The 15737-nt window shown below is 38.3% G+C and overlaps 1 protein-coding gene across 1 annotated transcript in view; it reads left to right on the forward strand.

The window, feature by feature from the left end:
* The first annotated feature begins 10726 nt into the window (after window positions 1–10726).
* The window catches only part of LOC112831916 (putative tetratricopeptide repeat protein 41), a 69330-nt gene continuing 64319 nt past the window's right edge, over window positions 10727–15737 (forward strand). Inside the window, exons 1-2 of the mRNA XM_025882378.2 lie at window positions 10727–11902; window positions 15091–15272. Coding sequence (XP_025738163.1) covers window positions 11104–11902; window positions 15091–15272 — 981 coding nt within the window. The 5' untranslated portion in view covers window positions 10727–11103. The remainder of the gene's footprint in view (window positions 11903–15090; window positions 15273–15737) is intronic.

Here is a 15737-nt window from a genome sequence, read left to right on the forward strand (position 1 = left end):
AACCTCGTTTACCCTGTGCAGGAGGTTACACCTGCAGATATTTGAAAGCAAAACCTGTGGGGCTGCAAATGAGAGAGTGCAGCTTTGTAACTTCATAGAAATAACCTACTCAGCGTTTAGGAAGACACTAAGGACCAGGTGTCTTTCCGGCAAGGGAAGTCCCTCACCTCACGCTTGCGCCTTTGGCAATATTTTTTTGTGTGTCTATTAACCTAGGCTTTACATATCTTTCCCCGACCCCAACTCCGACCTTCTTTCCAACAAAAAACACTCCCTTTCTTGTTGCTTCTCCAGGAAAATGGAACTTGGAATTTGTTTTCAGATATTCATTCGAATTCCTGAAAACAAGCTTTTCAGTGACAGGCTGTCATAATCTTTTCTCAACTTCCCCTATTTAGCTTTGCCAATCTTAATTCTGTGGTTGGTGTTTACACATTGTGGTGGTGACTTATTTACATCTGCTCAAATTACCAACATTTGTTACTAGTAAGCAAAGGATACCTTACAAAGCTTTTTATTTTTTTAATGCTTTTGTGCTTGTATCTTTTTTTTTTTTTAAGAGTATACTAGGGTAAGAATTACATTCAGAAATCTCAAATAATTGCATTTTTGTATATTTTAACTCCTGTTTATTTTTTTGCGCTCAGAAGAGATGAGTTCTTTCACTTTTCTGCATTTCACAACTCAACTTCTTCACCTCTTTCTCTAGCTCTGAGCAAGTAAGCAACCAGTTCTGAAATTGCAAATTCTATCTTGAGTCAGTGGTGGCTAGTTCGGGTTGCACCTGGAGGGAACTGAGAATGTCCTCCAAAATAGATCCATTGCTTGTGAGTAGACGTTTCATCATATGATGGTGGGAATTTATGAGGTGGGCAGGATGTAAGACGTAGACTGGCAGAAGATGGCCAGCTGTTGTCTGGCTTAGCTCTGCCCCTTTAAGACAGGATCCCTGTCTTTGCGCCCTGTACAAGGAAACGGCAGCTTATTCAGATCCCAGCCTTGCTTTTTCTCACTTGGGGTGCCCGCCTCTTCTGACTTTTTACCCATTATTGATTCTCACTTCCCATCTTGGTCTAGTTCCTCCAGAACTTATATTCCAGGCTGTTATTAAACTTTGCATCTGATTCCCTTGCTTCCTAATTTTAGTTTTTCCCTTTGATACTGTATGTCCATGGACCTACTGGAAACAACTACCTTTGTTGTTGTTGGTAAGTCTCTTCTTGGAAGAGAAAACCATTTAGGCAAAGGGGTGCCATTACAGGCAATGGATAGCTAACCTGGTAGACGGTGTAGTCCAGCAGTGAGGAGGCAGGGAGAGTGCAGACCAGGGAGATCAAGGCAGGAAAGCAGTTGGAATTAGGGAGTTTAAGGAATGGGGATGAGCACCAAGGTGAATTTGTTGGCTGATTGGTTCATTCATTCATTCATTTATTAATTCAGCAAGTGTTAATCTGGTATGTGCCAGGTGTTCTGTAAGGTGCTGGCTGCATAGGGGTGAGCAATACAGATATGGTCTCTGTGCAGAGCTTGAACAGATATTAACAGCAGAGTTTCATAAGTGCATGTACTTATTTAAAGTGAAACAAAGATGTAAGAATGACTGCAGAAAAGTATGAGGGGACTTTTTGGAGTGATGGAAGTATTTTTGATCTTGATTTTGGTGGTGGTAAAAACACATGGTGGTAAAAGCTCCACATTTAAAGAAGAGTGGATTTTGTTATATGTACATTATATCTTGATCAAAAAAAAATTGATAGCAACTGTCATTCTAAACAACACAACACTAAAACCTGTTTCAGTAGGAATCAGGAACCAGACAGACATGCCTGTTTTTGTCAGTATTGTCCCACACTGTTTCGGAGGGTCCTAAGACAAGAAAATGAAGTAATTGACATTAATTTTAGGAAAGTCAAAGTCTTTTATTTTGGAATTCCTTCTTACTGGTAAAATAACTGTATACCCTGGAAACCCAACACACTCTTAATTAGGGAGAAAACATTATAATGAGTATGAAAATCTGGTAAATTATTGACTGTAGGATAAATATATAAATACCAATAGACTTGCTCTAATCTTGCAAAAAGCACACGGAAGTGGAAATTTAAGACTTCATTTAGGGGTGCCTAGGTGGCTCAGTTGGTTGAGCGACTGACTCTTGATTTCAGCTCAGGTCTTGATCTCAGGGTTGTGAGTTTAAGCCCCACATTGGGCTCCACACTGGGCATGGAGCTTACTTAAAAAAGAAAAAAATCCAGCTTAGAAGAAAATGAGAGCATCTGTGAGCACACACTAGGAATGCAGGAAACCTTTGCAGATTGAGCATCCAGAAAATACAACAGAAAGCCTAGGGTGTTTACCAGGCCTCCTCCCTGCTGGACCTTGAATTCCAATTTTTATCTTTCTAGCACTAGCACTATGAGGCTGCCGCTTATCAGCATTGCACTTTCTTGCAAGAATATAGGTTCCGTGTGGCATAAGAATCAGCAAGTACTTTGAGGGGAAAAGCAACAGAAAATGTAGGGCTCACTTGTCAAAGCTTCCATTCTTTCTGAAATCTTGTCTCCTCAAATCCTGATGCCTTTTTAAAAAATTAGTTAATTTTTTAAAATTTTATTTTATTCTTTATGTTAGTCCCCATACATTACGTCATTAGTTTTTGATGTAGTGTTCCATGATTCATTGTTTGTGTATAACACCCAGTGCTCCATGCAATACGTGCCCTCCTTAATACCCATCACCGGGCTAAACCATCCCTCCCAACCCCTCCCCTCTAAAACCCTCAGTTTATTTCTCAGAGTCCATAGTCTCATGGTTTGTCTCCCCCTCCGATTCCCCCCCTTCCTTCTATCTTCTTCTTCTTCCTTTTTTTTTTTTTTTTAACATATAATATATTATTTGTTTCCGAGGTACAGGTCTGTATATTCATCAGTCTTACACAATTCACAGCCTCACCATAGCACATACCCTCCCCAATATCTGTCACCCAGCCACCCCATCCCTCCCACCCCCCTCCACTCCAGCAACCCTCAGTTTGTTTCCTGAGATTAAGAGTCTCTTATGGTTTGTCTCCCTCTCTGGTTTCGTCTTGTTTCATTTATTCCTCCCTTCCCCTATGGTCCTCTGTCTTGTTTCTCAAATTCCTCATATCAGTGAGATCATATGATACTTGTCGTTCTCTGATTGACTTATTTCGCTTAGCATAATACCCTCTAGTTATGTCCATGTCATTGTAAATGGCAAGATTTCATTTTTGATGGCTGCATAATATTCCATTGTGTGTATATTATATATATATACACACACACACCACATCTTAATCCATTCATCTGTTGATGGACATCTTGGCTCTTTCCATAGTTTGCTTATTGTAGACATTGCTGCTGTAAACATTGGGGTGCATGTACCCCTTCGGATCACTACAAAATCCTGATGCCTTTAAACAAATTCTCCAGTATCTTATCTAGCTTCTCTAGTTGTTCTGGCCGAAGGGTTGTCTGCCTCACATTGTCCATCATAGTAAATTGTACAAGTGGATGTGGCTCTACATGGCAGATACATAATGCCTTGGTCCTATTTGAAGGTTTCAAAAAAAAAAGATTTAAAAAAAAAACCAGCCATAATTATTTTCTTATATTAACTTTTGAGTGGTTTTTCATCAAGCAATTTATGTAATGTTTCCAAACTAGAACTTGTATTATTTTGGCTATAGAACAATAAATGTGTTTCTAAATATTTAATGTAACTATAGTTTACATTATATCTTACTTTTGACTAGTTTTAGCTGTGATTTTGGAATATTTGTGATCTTTTCCCTATACCTGGCCCCAGCTTACACCAAATTAGCTTGCTTGAGAATTGACTTTGGATTTATAAAATGGTTACCTGCATTTGCTAATAAAATCTCTGGGTGCCGTAACTTTCTTATGCGATTAGAAAGTCTAAACCTGTTTTTTTAAAAAAGATTTTATTTATTTGATAGAGAGAGCACATGAGAGTGCACAAGCAGGGACAGCAGCAGAGAGAAAGGGAGATGCGGGCTCTAAACTGAGCAGGGAGCCCTACTCGGGGCTCAATCCCGGGACCCTAGGATCATGACCTGAGCAGAAGGCAGTTGCTTAACTGACTGAGCCACCCAGGTGCGCCGCCCCCCCTTCTTTAAGTAGACTCCACACCCAGCGTGGAACCCACTATGGGGTTTGGACTCATGATGGTGAGATTGAGACCTGAGCTGAGATCATAGTCGGATGCTTTACTGACTGAGCCACCCAGCTGCTCCTACACCTGTTTTAAATTAAATTCACCTGTAGTCTTACAGTTTATATTTTATTTTCTAGTATTTAAAAACAAATATCTCCCTAGAGTCTGCCTTAGAAAAATAGGTCAATTAAAAAATATCTATCTGATTGTCTTCTACCAACTTTGGACACTAGCAGAGTGTAAAAGGAATTGAATTTCAAATAAGATCTGTTACATTTTAAGTTGTGGTAAGTTGATATTTTGCATGATCCAATCAGCCATGTTGATGATAATTTACATTAGGGACCAAATAGAGTTTTAGAGCTGGAAGGAATCTTGGAAATCATGTAGTTCTACAACTTTCCCTTTCAGTTTTAAATGATAAAACGAATATATTTTCATGGTTTAAAAAAGTGCCCCAGTTGGTAATAGGGAAGTATAGGTCAAAGGTAAAAAGTTCTAGGTTTTTCCCACCTCATTGTTCCTATTCTATAGAGGTTAGTACTGATAGAGGTTCCTTCCAGACATTTGTTTGTATGTGTGCAAAGTACATGTGTGTGGTAAAATTAAAGATGAAAATTTTGATTTTCTCTAAAGATAAATGAAACAATACACATCAGCTTAATCCATTTAATACCTCTTTGATGTCTCATTCTTTTTAATCTTTCCTCTTTGATAGGCATTTGTATTGTTTCCCGTCTATTGCTATTTCAGTCAATGCTGCAGAGAATGCTTTAATATGCACAGGTTTTTTATTTTATCTGGAAGATAAATATTTAGTTTTGGAATAGTTAGATTAAAGCGTATGTGCATTCAGAATTCTATGGGTATTTACCAATTCCTCTAAAAAAAGGCTATACCAATTTATCTCCCATATGAAGCGTTCCCCCCCCACCTCCTTTTTAAAAAACAGCTTAGGGCGCCTGGGTGGCTCAGTTGGTTAGGCGACTGCCTTCAGCTCAGGTCATGATCCTGGAGTCCCAGGATCGAGTCCCGCATCGGGCTCCCTGCTCAGCGGGGAGTCTGCTTCTCCCTCTGACCTTCTTCCCTCTCATGCTTTCTCTCTACCATTCTCTCTCTCTCTCAATAAATAAATAAAAATCTTTAAAAATAAAAAAATAAAAAACAGCTTAAGAAATTTGAGGTCCCGAGAAATTAAATGATGTAGGTATTGGTGGATCAAAGTAGAACTATTCATATTTTAAAAATTTCTTACAGTGTTCTAGCCACCACATACCTCTTGACTACTTTTTAAAGAGTTTGAAACGCTTTTGTTTTTAAATTTTTTTATGATTTTAAAAGTCATGAATGTGTATTATAAAAAAATTTGAAAATTAAAAAAAAGGTCAAGGAAGAAAATTAAAATAAGAGATGCCTTAATGAGATATATCACTATTAGCATCTTAGTGTCTGCATTAAAATTTAACAAATTAAAATTACAAGCTATCTCTTAACGGATATACACTGTTTCATGTCATGACTACGCTGTAATTGTCCGATTTATTATTGTTAGGACTTTAGTTTATAACCAGTTTTTAAACCATCATAAATATTGCTGCAGTGAAAATCCTTATTGATAAATCCTTAATATACAAAATGAATTTTTAAAATTGGAATGCTTGGTAAAAAATACAACTTGTTATGAAAGGATTTTGACACTAAAAATTGCCCTCTAGAATAGTTGTACCAATTTATATTCCCACCATTGACATTTTAAACATTAGAAGCTTAAAAAAAATCTGGGGCTGTCAGGGGTAAAATTACCAAAGTTAGAACCTGCGGTCACTGTGGGCGGGGAGCAGGGGGTGTGGCATTTGAATGTAGAAATTTCTAAGCCTTAAAATATTGAGAGAAATTTCTGTAAAAGGTCAGAGGAACTTTTGACCAGTTAATAGATATTCTCATAGTTATTAAGTACAGTGATATATGGAGCAATGCTGTTGAGGCTGTTTTATCACAAAATATGAAGGCAAACATTTGCGGTAAAGGTAATATTAACGTTGACAGCAATGGGAATAGCAAACGTTGAGGGCTTAGTATGGACCTTGTAGATTATAAATAAACAGTGATAACTTGTTTAAGAAATCTGTTGAGAAGGATATTTCTTTATGAGAAGTCCATTTTAGCAGGGTTAAAACAAATTTTTAGCACTCTTAGGTGCTTATTATGCCAGGTCTCATTTAATCCTGTCACAAGGGTGTGGTCCTCATTTCTCAAAGATTTACCAGTGTAGAGTCAGTTTGAGGCAGGGTTTGTAAGACTCCAACACCCATGTTCAACCTCTAGGGGCGTACCCACTCTCATTCCCCTTACTGCTATCAGATGGGCCAGGGACAGATATTAAATAACTTTGATACCCTGGTGCAGTTGTTGGACCTTTCAATTCTGCTTCAGTCTTTTTGATGAGGCCAAGAGAAAGCTAGTTTGGTACAAGTTTGCCTTAAATGTCTCTCTAATAAATACATGTTAATCTATTCAGTAAAAAGAGAAGTGTATCTAACTAGAATTTTTTCACAGTTCGCTTTTTAATGCATTTATTTTTATGGCTACTATCTATTTGTGGCATATGATAAGTGTTTTGCTCTTGTGGTTAAAATGAAGCTTCCAGTTAACATTTTTTTTGGTCTTAAATTGTTTTAAAAATTAAAAGTCATGTCTTTTCTATATTTTCTTTCCATTCAAAAATAACTCCTTCCATCTAGGTTTCTTTTGCTCCTGCTCTCCCCCACCTTAATCCCCTATTTCTGCAAAAACTGGGAAGGCTCATTATTAGCAGTTGTAGAGCAAGGTGTGGAGATTATTATTTTTTATTTTATCTTTTTTTAAGATTTTCAAAAAAGATTTTTATTTATTTGAGAGAGAGAGAGAGCACGCATACGAGCATGAGCAGGGGAGGGAGGGGCAGAAGGAGAGGGAGAAGCAGACTTCCCACTGAGCAGGGAGCCTGATGTGGGGCTCCATCCCAGGACCCTGAGATCAAGACCTGAGCCAAAGGCAGATGTTTAACAGACTGAACCACCCAGGCGCCCCTAAGATTTTATTTTTAAGCAATCCCTACACCCAGTATGGGGCTTGAACCCACAACCCCGAGACCAAGAGTTGCATACTCTGCCAACTGAGCCAGCCAGGTGCCCATAGAGATTATGATTTTTTAATTTAAAAAATTAAAATAATAAAGCTACAATTTACAGTCATTTTGATTAGAGAAATAGATAAGCTACAATCTGCCACAATTAGCCATTCTTACACGGCTACCATATCATTTTTCTTTCCTGTTTTTTTCTCATGTGCATTTTTTCTAATAATAACATTCATTGAATATTTGTTATAGGTACTGTTCTTAGCATTTTGCATCTAATAACTTGTTTGATCTTCTCAACTATTTTATGATATAGATACTGTTATCCCCATTTTGCAGATGAAGAAACTGAAGCATGGAAAAATTATGAAACTTACTATAAGAACTTGAATCCAGGGAATTGGTCTTCTATGGCCTATAGTTTTCTTTTTACCTAATCCTTATAAATATTTTCCTCTTGCTAGTTCTCAGACTCTTTAAGGATTAACTTTAATTCAGTATAATTTACATGAAATTTAAATGCACCTATTTTAAATGTTCAGTTGATAAATTTTGATGAATGCCTATACCTAACCACCACTATAATTAAAATTCCCAGGGCGCCTGAGAGGCTCAATCAGTTAAGCGTCCGCTTTCAGTTCAGGTCATGATTTCAGGGTCCTGGGATCGAGCCCCACATTGAGCCCCACATCGGGCTCCCACTCAGCGGAGAGTCTGCTTCTCTTTCTGCCCCTTCCCCCCTCCTCATTCTCTCTCTCTCTCTCTCATAAATAAATAAAATCTTAAAAAAATTTCCATTGCCCTAAAGAGTTCCCTTGCGACCCTTCCAAGTTATTTCCCTCCCCACTCTCCACCAGGCAAGCAGTGATCTGCTTTCTATCACTGTTCTAATTTTTCTTTTTACTTTCTTTTCCACCCACAAGTTTAGAAATTTAGAAATGAAATGTTTAATTCCCAAAATTTGTGAATTTTTCAAGTATCTTTCTATTCGTTTCTAATTTTATTTAACTGTTGTGGTTAGAGAGCATACTTTATATGGTTTCAATTTCAGATTTGTTGAGTTTTGGTTTGTAGCCCAGAATGGAGGTCAGTGAATATCATTTAAAGGGCCAGATAGAGAATATTTCAGGCTTTGTACTCAAAGCCTGCTCACAAGCTCCACTGCTCAACTCAGCCGTTGTATCACGAAATACATAATATATGAATGGGAATGTTGAAATCTCTAACTATGCTAAGGGTTTGTCTGTTTCTCCTTTCATTTCTGCCAGTTTTTGCTTTGTATATTTTGGAGCTCTGTTGTTAGGTGCATACACTCTTAGGATTGTTACGTCTTTTTGGTGGACTGACTGCTTTATCATTATGTAATGTCACTCTCTATTCCTAGTAATACTCTTTGTTCTGAAGTCTTCTTTTTCTGATAAACTTCACTAGGTTCACGTCTCTTAGGATTCACATTCCCATACTGCCTGAGATCTAATATCTGAAAAAAGCTATTTAATATATTTTGTCTAGTTTTCTAATTTTCTGAAGAGGATAGGTAAGTCTAGCCCCTATTATTCTATCATGGCTACAAGCAGAAGTCCTTAACTGTCTTTTTAACAGATGTACAACCTGCCATCTGGGGTTATTCCCTTAGCAAATCAAAAACCGCTTAGTTTGCTTGCTTTTATCATTTTTTTCTATCATAAACAATGTAATGACATCTTAATGGCTATAGTTTTTTACTATTTTGATTAATTCCTTGGAGTGATTCCCAGAAAGTAGAATCACTGAGTCAAAAATTGTGAACACTTTAATATATTTTGAAATATATTGTCATTTATTTTCTAAATATACCTTCCAATAGCTTTCCAAAATTACCAGTTTACGGTTCCATAGCTATGTATGAGATAAAAGTTTCACCAGCATTACATATTTATACTTAAAAAAATCTATATCATTGCTTTAAAGTTTTTTTTTGAATTCTAGAAAGATTGCACGTGCTTTTATATGTATTCTTGTATTGTTTTTCTTTTTATCTGTTTGTATCTTTTGCTTAGATGTCTACTAGGATGCCAGTATTTTTTTTTTTAGAATAAAGATAAACTTATTTGTGGCAAATATTTTTTTATAGTCCATTGATTTCCTTTTACATCTTTTCAAAATGTAACCATATCTGTCCATCCTTTGTGATTTCTTCTACAGCTTATAAGATTTGGAAGTCCTCTCCAGGTTTGGTAAATATTTAATTATATTTTCTTTTCATTTAAAAATTATATTAAATTTTTTCATTCAACAAATATTTACCTATCACCCACTCTTAGCCAGTCATTATACTAGGTGTTGAGGACATGGTATAGGCCAAAATAGAAATGATCTCTGATTGTATGGGACTAGGAGAAGGTGAATATTTGCAAGGGCTGATAATCGAATTCTAGCCTCCTGCTTGGCTGGAGAGAAGTCTGTTAATAAAGCACCCAGGACACCTATTCTGTCATTTTTTTAAGATTCTTTTTTGGGAGGTGGGTGCAGTAGTGTGAAGAGTACAGCTTAAACTTTTTTTTTCAAATTGCCACCTATTAATTACAATATCATTTATTGGATAGGTACTTCCACCCATTGATTTAAGGGATTTCATTATCTCTATAATATAGAGACACTATAAAATATTTGTTCTTGAGTCAGGCTAACCTGTGTTTAGATACTGGCTCTCCACTCACTAGCCAAGTGACTTTGGACATGTTGCTTATCCTGTTTGAACCTTTGTCTTTGTCTGTAAAGTAGGGTGGCAATATTATCTATTATTGAACTAATGCAACAATTAAAAGCAAAAGGGTTAACACTTTTTAAAAAGGTACTGCATTATTCTTGTCAGGTGATTGTGATGAAAAATTGCCCTATACACGGTAACATGATGTTTCCCCTTAGGTGGAGGCAAAAAAAAAAATAACCAAAAAAAGCAATGCTTGGTATGAAAATGAGTTGCATTAAGAAAAAGCTCATAAAAGGGGTCGTTTTCATTTAATTTTTTTGCTTCTGAGCAAGGTGCAAGCATATCTACATCAGTGTTGGAGGGTGTGTATTTTATCATTAGCTTAGTGGATTTGAATTCCTAGCTCATGTAGGTGGGTGGAATTTGTATGAGTCTGCTCAACTTTAGATTAAAAAAAAATCACAGAACTCTGTGAAGGTCTTTGATCCCAACTTCCTTGTGTCTCTCAGATGCCAGGTGCATTACTGGTCTTGGGCCTTGTGACACTTTGATATCTTCTAATCCTGACCTCAACTTCCTACCTGTTCATTCTTGCTTCTGGTCTTGGTCATGGGTCTTGGCTGATTCTGCTCCTAGACAGATGAGGATCCTTCTCTGGGTTTGTCTTTCTTTTCACACTCTCAGGAAGTCCCCTTGCATGATTTCCAAATTTATAGGGAGCAGAAGTAGCAGCGGGTGGAAGGAATACTGGGAAGGTGGAATGGTAGGTGGGGGAAAGGGGGAGAGCCCCGTGTCCAGTACTTGCTCACCTCATGGTTCTCAGCATCTCAGCAAAAGCTTTGAGGGAGACAAGGAGAAATGGGAACTTCCTTTAATCCTAAAATGAATGTTTTTTTTTCTTTTTCAGTCTTAAACTAGATTTTCAACTCTGATCTGTCCGTTGGTTGGCACCTCTCCCCTTCACAGGTCAATAAGAAAGAAACCATTTTGGGGAAAGTTCTCAGAGTGTTTGTAGCTAACATAATTAGGAGGAAGTTTTAGAAGCAGCGGATGTCAGCAGCTATGCCAGGATGAAAATGGTTATATTTTAAGCACGATGTCATCCCCTGAGCAAAGTGAAATAAGCCAGAAGGCAAATGTAGACAGGTATGCCCAATTTGTTTTAAAGTTCCAGAAACCCATTCAGCCTTACATCTGCTCAACTCTGAATGACTTTCAAGAAGAGAGAGACTTTTTGGCAAACTACATCTTTCCTCAGCTCAATGAACTCTGCAATTCCCGGGGCACATATTTCAAAGCTGTAGACCTGAGGTGGCCAGCGTTGATGGCCCCGCCACCCTTATCCTTCAACCTGTGTAGACAGCATTCTTGTCTCCACTCCCAGTATCTGAAGCTCTGTCTCGACTATGTGAACACCTGCTTTCCCTTTTTCATCTGCATGCTGGGTCAGACATACGGGGACTTTCTCCCTGACCACGTGCCTTTACTGTTCTCCAAAGCAACTGACTTGTCAAGTTTATCCACAGTAGAGCAGAATCTCTATGTTGCTGCAAAAAATGGTTATCCTTGGGTCCTGGAGAGTCCCAACTACAGTTTGACGGAGTTTGAGATCATCCAAGCAGCATTTCTGAATGAGTCTCAGTTTCAGTATTTTTACTTTAGGACCGGAACCACGCTGCTGAAGACGTTAGATGAGGAAAAAGAGAGGCTGTCCTCAGGCTCTCTGAATGATGAAGAAAAATTAAGGATTGGAAAACTTAAGGCCAAGATTATTAGCAAAGGACTCCCTGTCCGATTTTATAAAGATCTCCACGAGTTGGGTGAGCTGGTTTTCAAGGACTGGTCAGTTGTGATAGAACAACTTTACCCAGACACTTTAATGATTGAAAATATGGGTGAGTAACCATGGAGATAGCTAAGTCTATTATCAACATAAAGTTAGTATGTTTTGCATGTCTTCATTGTAAGAGGACTTGAAATGATTGAAAATACTCCCTAAGCATTTAAAATTGTTACCATATTTCTGTAACATGCATTTCTCCACTTGAAGATTTTTGAAACTGGAAATAAGAGCAAGTAAAGGGTCATGGAAGATTATTTAGGAAGTCCAGGAGCTCGGAGAAGACCTCAAATATCTGGCAGTCCCCCAATGGGACATTTGGCCTCGTCTGAAGTCATTTTGGTGTCAGAGTTGGGGGGAGTGCTCCTGGCATCTTAATGGGTGGAGGTCAGGGATATTGCTAAACATCATTCACGCTTACTACTCAGTAATCCGTGGACTGGCAGCCTCAGCATTACCTAGGAGTTTGTTAGAGAAGTTTTCCAGATCTACTGAATAAGAGTTTACATTTTAATAAGATGACCAGGTGGGTTGCATACACATAAAGTCTGAGAAGCACAGCTTGCCATTCTGCCTCTAAATTAAGTGATTACATTTATTTTTGAAAGTAGTATCTTGTAGACACATAGAAAGAAATGGCAGAGCAATATTAGAGTATGGCAGAGAGTTTTCAAAGACAGACTTCGGGAGGGGTCCGTGATGCCCTTAAAACTATATAAAAATAGTATGTTTACATGGCATATGTGTGTTGTGGGGGGTAAGAAGATGGCCTGTATCTTTGATCAGATTCTCAAAAGGTTCAATGACCCAAAAAAGCTTATGAATTACTGTTGTAAGGGCCCAGTTAATGTGAGATTGCAAAGTGACGGCAGGTGGTGCATTCCCAAATGCTTTCAGGGGCCAGGCAGGCAGTAGTCCTTATGATAGGGAGCAGGTGGATCTGCAGCAAATTGAACAGACAGAGTTGTCTCACCTACACTCATTTGAATGCAGTGTTGGTGGGGAGGGAGGCGGGTGGTGAAATCCCACTGGTGCTGATCAACTCTGCCTACAAGCCAAATCCTTCTGGTGTCCTAGAAAAGAATATTGTGTCAATCATAACTCTTTGGGTTGCAGGTGACTCAAATTGGCTTTAACAAAAAGGGAATTTATTAGCTTATATAACTTTAAAGCCTAGGATTAGGTCTGGTTCAGCTCAGGCTTCTACCAGTGGCTCAAAAGATATTACCTGCCCTGGTTTCTTACTATTTCTCAGCATGGCTCTGCTGTCCTGATATTGCCTCAAATCGGTGGCTCCTCCCTCGTGGAAGGAAGATGGCTGTAGTAGCTCCACGTTCAAGTCCAGCAGAAGTAGCTCAAAGTCCTAGCATTGAGTCTTTCTGTCTCTGATTAGCCTGACTGGGACCATATGCTTGTATCTGACTTAATCACTGGTGCCAGGTGATGCTCTGATTAGCTCATCCTGGGTCATATGCCCCCTCGAGCTGGAGGTGGCGTCAGACCCACTGGAATAACATGAACTGAGAGTTGGGACAGGTGGGATACCGGATGGTAATCTGGGGCTGTTACAGAAACTAGGGTAGGGTGAATGGTTGAGTGTCAAAAAATAGCCTGAATATTTACTATAAGCTTGAAGTTTTAGAATGTCTAAGGACACACACGATCTCACGTTCAGTTCCTAGCTGTGTGTAACTTTGAGCAAATGACAATATTGGTAAGCCTTAGTTTCTTTTTCTACATAATGAGTTAACATTAACCGCCTTGAGAGTAATAATGTGTGTAAAATAGCTAAAAAGAGTGCCTGACGCATATTAGGCACAGAGTAAATAGCTGATAAGAATGAATAGCAACAGATGAGTCCTGGAAGAATATATGCATTTGGCTAAAGCTTGAAATATGGTTAATGGTGATTTTCTTTGACTAATCTCAACCTGACCTGCATTAACAGATTAATATTTCCTAATGTGCTCAAGAATCAAGTCTCTCTGTGTATTTGGGTTAGAGCCAGGATATTTCTCCATCTATTCTCCTTCGCCTTTGATTTTAGTTATTGAAAAATTGGGTTGCTTTAGACTTCAGTTTTGAATGTATAATCTATGGACTAAATGTGTGAATTAGAAGTTACAGAATTAGGCTTTGGAAGTGCTATATTATTTTTTTTCTGTATTTTTGCTACCCTTTAATCACCTAGGTAGTTCCAAAATCTGATGGGGTTGGGACACGGGTAACAAAAGGCCATTTGGGAAGCCGGTGGTTATTGTAAGGCAGTGTAGAGCTATTGGTTCATGCTTTTAACACTTAGAAACACTTCTGAGGTTCTTGAAGATACTTGAGTTTAGTGGGTGAGGTTCAGGTTTACCTCAAGAGACCCAGGCAACGGTGGGATCATTCCCAATTCTGTCTAAGATCTTGAAATTTGAAGCTGACTTTGGCCAGACTGTAGGTCTTCCAGATCTATTTGGCTTTAACCAGAACCAGAGGGCAACCCAGTTAACTGTGGAGGCACAAGGTGAGTATCTTGGGAACCTACCAGGTTAACCTACCTAGTGTTCATTTTCTTGCATAACAGCCTCCCTCCATTAAAAGCAAAAACAAAACCTTGGGGGATATAAGTGTCTTCAGAGACAGAAGGGCATTTTGGCAGTCCAGAACACCTTGACTTTAATTAAACTATGAGTTTAGAATTACAGTAAATTGAAACTAGAAGGAATCCCTCAGAGATCCGAGCATCTAGCCCTGCCCTTTATTTTACCAGAGAGTTTAAGGGACTTGCCCAATGGCAGAATTACATCTGTACCCATGGTTGTCATTGTATTAGGGCATCTTGTCCAAAAATACACCCCGTTCTCCCAACCCCTGCCATGGATAGACATATATACATTTGCCATAAGATTGAATTAAGTATACTTAGATACTTAGATAACAATCTAAAAAAGATGAGGGGATGTATGTAGCAAATCCAGGTTTTGATTTTTTTTTTTGCCCTTGTTATTCTGAGGTCAAGAAATAACTTAGAATCCTAAGTAGGATTTCATATACAAATAGCCTTAGGAAGATTAAATTACTTGGCTATTGTCTGCTTTCATTAGAATACGTAATGGGCTGTGAAATGTGCCAACATAAAAAGAAGGTGATACGGATACAGAGGGGGAGAGACCTTCCTGGGCATTTATAATAACCATATGTAATGGAAAATGTGAAATAAATCTAAGGTACTAAAACTTATTTTTTTTGTCTATAAAGACTCTAAGCACAACTTTGAACGTTTCTATCATGAAGAGTTTACTGAGAAGTGCAAGCAAGTGTTTGTTATTTCCAAGGAATCAAATAGAACCTTCGAAATCTTGGAAAGATTTGCTTTGAAGGATGTGGGATTTGATTTTAACAGTGCCACAGCAGGTTCCAGTTTAGATTCTCTTCTCAGGTAAGATATCAAGAAATCTCCAGCCTTTTTAGGCTTGAGCAAAACAGTCTGTCTTGAGTGAATATGATCCCTCAAATTTCAACTGTCTTCCCCCACCTCCCCTTTTCTACGCCCATCCTTTCCTGCAAGAGAGGCCTCTGAAAAGCCACCCTTGGTTTAGAATTTCCTTATTAGATATCACTCTGCGTTTGCAAAGTTTTCCTGGCTATTTCACTTCCTTTCTTTCAGTCTCCTCAAGGAGATTATAAACTCTGGAGGGCAGAGCTTGCTCCCCCCGCCACCGCCCACCCCTGATCTCAGTTGGTCTAAGTAATTCCCGACAATGATGGAATGACCTGAAGGAGAAGAAATTAGATCAGGAAAAATAGATGATGCATCTGTACAGTGTTGTATATTTTACAAAGAGCTTCCACATACATCATCAGCTCATTATTAATTACATTAAGATATTTAGCTAACGCTCATT

The sequence above is a fragment of the Callorhinus ursinus genome, unplaced genomic scaffold, assembly GCF_003265705.2.
Source record: "Callorhinus ursinus isolate GAN/ISIS: 27379988/994484 unplaced genomic scaffold, GSC_fseal_2.0 scaffold14, whole genome shotgun sequence".
NCBI classification, from domain to species: Eukaryota; Metazoa; Chordata; class Mammalia; order Carnivora; family Otariidae; genus Callorhinus; species Callorhinus ursinus.